This window comes from Babylonia areolata, chromosome 7 (genome assembly GCF_041734735.1).
Source record: "Babylonia areolata isolate BAREFJ2019XMU chromosome 7, ASM4173473v1, whole genome shotgun sequence".
Classification (NCBI taxonomy): Eukaryota; Metazoa; Mollusca; class Gastropoda; order Neogastropoda; family Buccinidae; genus Babylonia; species Babylonia areolata.
The window spans coordinates 16,718,915-16,726,414 of NC_134882.1; the positions used below are offsets into that span (position 1 = coordinate 16,718,915).

Sequence of the window (7,500 nt, forward strand, 5' to 3'; positions counted from 1 at the left end):
GGACGTGAACAACAATATAATCATCATAGCAGAGGTCCGGTTTTTACCCTCATGCCAACAAGTCACTAAACGTTGTCCAGAACCTGAGCCGCTTTGGGTCGCTCCGCCCCCCTCCCCCGGATCCTCCCCTTTCCATCTCCCCTCCCCCGTCCCCCCAGCGCCACCCCCTGTGATTAACCCTATTGTACATTGTAACGGCCCTCATTGACCGCAAAACGTCCGTCTTCCTGACCGAGCCATTCGATGTGTTATGTGTCGTTTATTTTGGCTCCTGACTGCGGACACAGTGCGTGACAAGTCTGACTTGCATGCCTTGCACAAGAACAGCCATGGTTATGTGGTTGCCACGGACAAAAACCACACTTAGATGGGTTACTCTTCTTCTTCTTCTTCTTCTTCTTCTTCTCTTCTTCTGCGTTCGTGGGCTGCAACTCCCACGTTCACTCGTATGTACACGAGTGGGATTTTTCGTGTATGACCGTTTTTCCCCCCCCCGTCATGTAGGCAGCCATACTCCGTTTTCGGGGTGGTGCATGCTGAGTATTTTCATGTTTCTATAACCCACTGAACGCTGACATGGATTACATGATCTTTAACGTGCGTATTTGATCTTCTGCTTGCGTATACACACGAAGGGGGTTCAGGCACTAGCAGGTCTGCACATATGTTGACCTGGGAGATCGGAAAAATCTCCACCTTTTACCCACCAGGCGCCGTTACCGAGATTCGAACTCGGGACCCTCAGATTGCAAGTCCAACGTTTTAACCACTCGGCTCTTGCGCCCGTCAGATGGGTTACAAAAATAAGTTGAAAGATTAAAGGGTAAAGGGCTATATCTACATTTCTTTCCTTCCACACCTCTGTGGGACTGGCGAAGTGAACGTCCTCGCCTTGTTGTGATCACTGCTATTTCCGTGTTGTCTTTTGGGGGCCGGGAGGGGGGCGAGGGGGTGATTGTGGATCTTGCCGGACATAGGTCCCTTTGCCTTCAACGGCCATCGGGTCAGTGACTTCACATCCACTGTGATCAGGGCTCGGCCTAGGAAAAGCGAGGCCCAGTCCTCTCCTTCCTCAACAGGTAGGTACCCGTTCACAGCTGGGTGGACTGAGGGAAACAAATGGGCGAGAAGGTCCCTTCCTCAAGGACACAACACCATGCCGAAACGGGGCCTCGAACCCTGATCACTGGTGAACACTGCCTGTCCGTTATTTTGCCACTGCGTCTCCACAGTAAGTTAGGCAGCGGTTTGATAGAACTGCCCCTTCCTGGGGATGACTAACTATTCAGAGAAGACAACAACAAAGAGAGATAGAGAGAGAGAGAGAGGGGAGAGAGATAGATGGGGGACAGGGAGGGAGAGAGGGGGTAGAAAGGAAGACGGAGACACAACCCAACCTTAACCCCCATTCCACCCACCCACCCACTCACACACACAACCCCCCCCCCCCCACACACACACACACACACTCACACACACACTCACACCACCCTCCCACACAGACCCCCCCCCCCCACACACACACACACACTCACACTACCCTCCCACCAACAGAACACACACACACACACACACACACACACACACACACACACACACACTCACACTCACACCACCCTCCCACACAACCCACACACACACACACACACTCACACTACCCTCCCACCAACAGAAAACACACACACATCTTGGCGTAGTCCTCCATACAACCCAACTCCCCCTCACATACATACACACCCACCCACACACCTACCACAGACACCCACCCTACCCCTCTCACCTCAAAGCCGTTCTCCACCCTACGGACCATGGATTGAGGGGACAGGGTGGACATGTGGGCCCACATCTTGGCGTAGTCCTCCATACAACACAACTCCCCCTCACACACATACACACCCACCCACACACCTACCACAGACACCCACCCTACCCCTCTCACCTCAAAGCCGTTCTCCACCCTGCGGACCATGGATTGAGGGGACAGGGTGGACATGTGGGCCCACATCTTGGCGTAGTCCTCCATGCGGGTGTGGTTGAAGAAGGTCTGGGTCTGGGACCCGTCCACCGTGCCGTAGTCATACAGGTCCTGGCGGGCCAGGTCCGCCGCCGAGTTGATGCCTGTGTCATCACGCAGCAAGGTCGGTGTGGAGTGGTTAGGGATGATGCTGCTGATCTGCTGATGCATCGTCATCAGCAGCAGCAGCATCATCGTCATCATCGTCGTCGACGTCGTCGTTGTCATCATCATCATCATCATCACCGTCATAATCATCATCACCACCGTCATCATCATTGTCATCACCACCATCATCATCATCATCATCATCATCACTATCGTCGTCGTCACCTTCATCATCAGCATCATCATAATCATCACCAGTGTCATCATCACCATCACCGTCATCGTCATAATCACCGCCATCATCGTCATAACCATCATCATCATCACCTACACCATCGTCATCATCATCATCATCATCACCACGATCGTTGTCATCATCACCATCGTCATCATCATTATCACCATCGTCATCACCATCATCTTCTTCTTCTTCTTCTTCTTCTTCTTTCTTTCTTTCTTTCTTTCTTTCTTTCTTTCTTCTTCTTCATCATCATCATCATCAGTATCAGTATCAGTAGCGTTCGGTCAAATCCATATTCGCTACACCACATCTGCAAAGCAGATGCCTGACCAGCAGCGTAACCCAACGCGCTTAATCAGGCATTGAGGAAAAAAAATCAAGAAAAAAAATAAAATAAATAAATAAATAATTGAAATTAAAATAAAATAATAGCAATAATAATACAGTAAAATAAAATTAAATCAATAAAGTAAAAAATAACTTTTTTTAAAAATACAGCTGGAGAGTCAGTGAACCGACAAGTTCCCATTAATACCCACCTGGTTTCGAAAAGCAAAAAAACAAAACAAAACAAAAAAATCCCGAAGGAACAGCCTATTAAACAACTGAGCGAAACAGAAAGGAAAAGAAAGTCAAGTAAGAGCGAGGACGAGGGTAGTTATAGGGGCAGAAAGAAAAAAAAACACTTAAATAAAACACACGACGGGCGCAATAGCCAAGTGGTTAAAGCGTTGGACTTTCGATCTGAGGGTCCCGGGTTCGAATCACGGTGACGGCGCCTGGTGGGTAAAGAGTGGAGATTTTTACGATCTCCCAGGTCATCATATGTGCAGACCTGCTAGTGCCTGAACCCCCTTCGTGCGTATATGCAAGCAGAAGATCAAATACGCACGCTAAAGATCCTGTAATCCATGTCAGCGTTCGGTGGGTTATGGAAACAAGAACATACCCAGCATGCACACCCCCGAAAACGGAGTATGGCTGCCTACATGGCGGGGTAAAAACGGTCATACACGTAAAAGCCCACTCGTGTGCATACGAGTGATCGTGGGAGTTGCAGCCCACGAACGCAGAAGAAGAAGAAGAAAACACACACAAAAAAAAAAACACGGAGGTGAGGATGAAATAAAAGTGAATGTGTGGAGGAGGAAGGTGGCAGAATGGTTAAGACGCTCATCTGCCAATACAGAGAGTCCGTGAGGGTGCGGGTTCGAACCCCCACTCTCGCCTTATTGCTCCCCAAGTTTGACTGGAAAATCGAACTGAACGTCTAATCGTTCGGATGAGACGACAAACCGAGGTCCCCCGTGTGCAGCAAGAACGCGCTTGGCGCATTGAAAAAGAACCCATGGCAATAAGAGTGTTGGCTTCTGGCAAAGTTCTGTGGAAGAAATCCACTATGATAGGAACACGAATACGTATGTATACACCCCAGGCCTGACTAAGCGCGTCGGATTATGCTGCTGGTCAGGCATCTGCCTAACAGATGTGATGTAGTGCATAGAATTATTTGTATTTGTATTTCTTTTTATCACAACCCTACTCCCCCCACCCCCTTTTTTTTCCTGCATGCTGTTTTATTTGCTTTTCCTATCGAAGTGGATTTTTCTACAGAATTTTGCCAGGAACAACCCTTTCGTTGCCGTGGGTTCTTTTACGTGCGCTAAGTGCATGCTGCACAAGGGACCTCGGTTTATCGTCTCATCCGAATGACTTGCGTCCAGACCACCACTCAAGGTCTAGTGGAGGGGAAGAAAACATAGGCGGCTGAGCCGTGATTCGAACCAACGTGCTCAGATTCTCTCGCTTCCTATGCGAACGCGTTACCTCCAGGCCATCTCTCCACTATGGATTTGTCTGAACGCGTTAACTCCCCCTTGAGAAACTAAAAATGCAGTCAAAGAAAATGTATTTTTGTGTGTATTAGACTTCATTTGCATGCGGGTTCGCGAAACATATTTTCTTTCTTTTCTCTTTTCTTTAATTTCTTTTTAAAATGCTTTAGGCCTAATTGTGTCTTTTTTCATTGGCTGAAGATAAAAACTAATTAAATAACTAAATTATTGAATAGACAAATAGATAAATAAATGAACAAATAAATATATGAATGAACAACACAATTTAAAAAAAAAAAAACACTCAAGCAAAACATAACTAAAACAAACAATTGCTAAACAACAACCACACACACACACACACACACACACACACACACACACACCACCACCACCACCACCATCATCATCACACAAAACAACACAAACGAGACCATTCCTATGCGGACTTTTGTGTGTGTGTGTGTGTGTGTGTGTGTGTGTGTGTGTGTGTGTGTGTGTGTGTGTGTGTGTGTGTGAGGTATCTTACCACACACAGTAGTATACTGCACGTACCGACATCTCCGATGGTGATGGTGAGGAAGGCGGTGGGGTTGGTGGCTGGGTGGCTGTGTGTGTGTGTGTGTGTGTGTGTGTGTGTGTGTGTGTGTGTGTGTGTGTGTGTGTGTGTGTGTGTGTGTGTGTGAGTGAGAATGTATACTGAGCATACTGTAGTATACTGCACGTACCGACATCTCCGATGGTGATGGTGAGGAAGGCAGCGAGATTGGCGGTGTAGATGGAGGTGACGATGAGGCAGAAGAACCACCAGGCGGAGGACACGATGCGGGAGGAGATGGCGTGGGGGGACCCGTTCAGAGAGCCCCTCAACAGCGTCCCCCAGATGTACCAGAAGCTCTCCCGCAAGTTGCTCGTGTACTTGGCTTGTCTGGTCAAAACGAACCAACGAACGAATGAGCCAGCAAGCGTGCGTGAGCTCAAGGTGAACCGTCGTCGGTTTTGATTTATGGTTATTTATCCTCTGCCACTACCATCATCATCATCATCATCATCACCGTCACCATTACCGCTACCACCAGTAGTATTGTTGTCGTCATCAGTGTCATCATCATCATCATTATCATCACCTTCTTCTTCTTCTCCTCTTCCTCCTCCTCTTCCTCCTCCTTCTCCTTATCATCACCATCATCATTATCATCACCTTCTTCTTCTTCTTCTTCTCCTCCTCCTCCTCCTCTTCCTCCTCCTCCTTCTCCTTATCATCATCATCATCATTATCATCACCTTCTTCTTCTTCTTCTCCTCCTCCTCCTCCTCTTCCTCCTCCTCCTCCTTCTGCTTATCATCATCATCATCATAATCATCACCTTCTTCTTCTCTGAAGACCTTGCACTGTCCAGCTCACCCCAGAGTTTCTCATTACTTCACACGTCTCACCTGTCCCAGTTGACCTGGAAAGAAAAACAATCACCACTTCCTCATCCTTCACACGTCTCACCTGTCCCAGTTGACCTGGAAAGAAAAACAATCACCACTTCCTCATCCTTCACACGTCTCACCTGTCCCAGTTGACCTGGAAAGAAAAAACAATCACCACTTCCTCATCCTTCACACGTCTCACCTGTCCCAGTTCACCTGGAAAAAAGAAAAAACAATCACCACCACTTCCTCATCCTTCACACATCTCACCTGTCCCAGTTGACCTGGAAAGAAAAAACAATCACCACTTCCTCATCCTTCATACGTCTCACCTGTCCCAGTTGACCTGGAAAAGAAAAAACAATCACCACTTCCTCATCCTTCACACGTCTCACCTGTCCCAGTTGACCTGGAAAGAAAAAACAATCACCACCACTTCCTCATCCTTCACACGTCTCACCTGTCCCAGTTGACCTGGAAAAAAGAAAAAACAATCACCACTTCCTCATCCTTCACACGTCTCACCTGTCCCAGTTGACCTGGAAAGAAAAAACAATCACCACTTCCTCATCCTTCACACATCTCACCTGTCCGAATTGACCCGACTGACACCGAAGAGGGTCAGGCTGACGATGACGAAGGCCACGAAGATGGCGGACCAGACGACGTGGGAGAGGGGCGAGAGGAACTGGAAGATCCATAGGTGCTGCTCCGGGCGCCGCACCACCACCGTCGTCCCTTTGGTCATGAAGGGCTTGGTGAAGTCCACCACCGTGGACCGGATCTCGGACATTTGGAAGGGAGCCAGGGCAACGTCCGCTTTCTGGAGAAAGGGGAGTGAGGGGGATGGGGGGGTGTAGGGGGGGGATGTGGGGGAGAGAATGGGGAGAGTTTTTGCTATTATTATTATTGTTATTATTATTATATCATTTTCAATTTACAGGGGTGGACAGTCATGAACTGAGGTGGAGAGAGAGAGAGATGGCGAGGGGGATCAGAGGAGTGGGGGGGTTGGTGTCGAAGGGGGTGGGGGCGGGGACTAGAGTGTGACTGGATGATCAGCACCACTGACCGGCAATAATCATTACAAGGATTGATGGCTTAGGGTCAGTACCTAACAAAGAACATATCACCTAACCGAGCATAACTGTACCAAACACACACACACACACACACACACACAGATAGATATATATATAGATATATATATATATGTGTGTGTGTGTGTGTGTGTGTGTGTGTGTGTGTGTGTGTGTGTGTGTGTGTGTGTGTGTGTATCCTGCACTCAAGGCCTGACTAAGCACGTTGGGTTATGCTGCCGGTCAAGCATCTGCCTTGCAGATCTGGTGTTCCATGTCATATGGATTTGTCCGAACGCAGTAACGCCTCCTTGAGAAACTGAAACTGAAACTGAAACTCTTATCCCATCCCATCTCAATCCATCCCATGAAACGAAAAACAAAAACAAAAGCAAAAAAAACACGTGTGTGTGTGTGTGTGTGTGTGTGTGTGTGTGTGTGTGTGTGTGTGTGTGTGTGTTTAATGTTTATTGTAAAGCGCTTTCTGTGTGTGTGTGTGTGTGTGTGTGTGTGTGTGTGTGTTTAATGTTTATTGCAAAGCGCTTTGAGCTCTCTTTAAGGGAGGAAAGCGCTCAACAACCGTCCTTCTTTTTTTTCTTTCTATTTTATTTTCTTTCTTTTTCTTTTCTTTTTATTTAACCAACTCACGTCATCCTTCAGCTCTCGCACCATGCCGGTCCATCCTCTGGGCGGGTCCTTCTTGGAGCCGTACTTGCCGTCCTTCACCAGGGAGATCCGGAAGGAGAAGCCCAGCTTGGCCACCAGCTCGCGCAGGATGTCGATGCACATGCCCTCCAGCTCGCG

General features: G+C 48.2%; 1 protein-coding gene across 2 annotated transcripts in view; it reads right to left on the reverse strand.

The window, feature by feature from the left end:
• LOC143283750 (glutamate receptor ionotropic, kainate 2-like) overlaps window positions 1-7,500 on the reverse strand; it is a 128,549-nt gene that overhangs the window by 55,481 nt on the left and 65,568 nt on the right. For both annotated transcript variants that reach the window (XM_076590062.1, XM_076590061.1), the window contains 4 exons: window positions 7,345-7,500; window positions 6,205-6,440; window positions 4,927-5,126; window positions 1,940-2,118 (listed from right to left, as the gene is read on the reverse strand). The exon at window positions 7,345-7,500 is cut by the window's right edge and continues 75 nt beyond it. In XM_076590062.1, coding sequence (XP_076446177.1) covers window positions 1,940-2,118; window positions 4,927-5,126; window positions 6,205-6,440; window positions 7,345-7,500 — 771 coding nt within the window. The remainder of the gene's footprint in view (window positions 1-1,939; window positions 2,119-4,926; window positions 5,127-6,204; window positions 6,441-7,344) is intronic.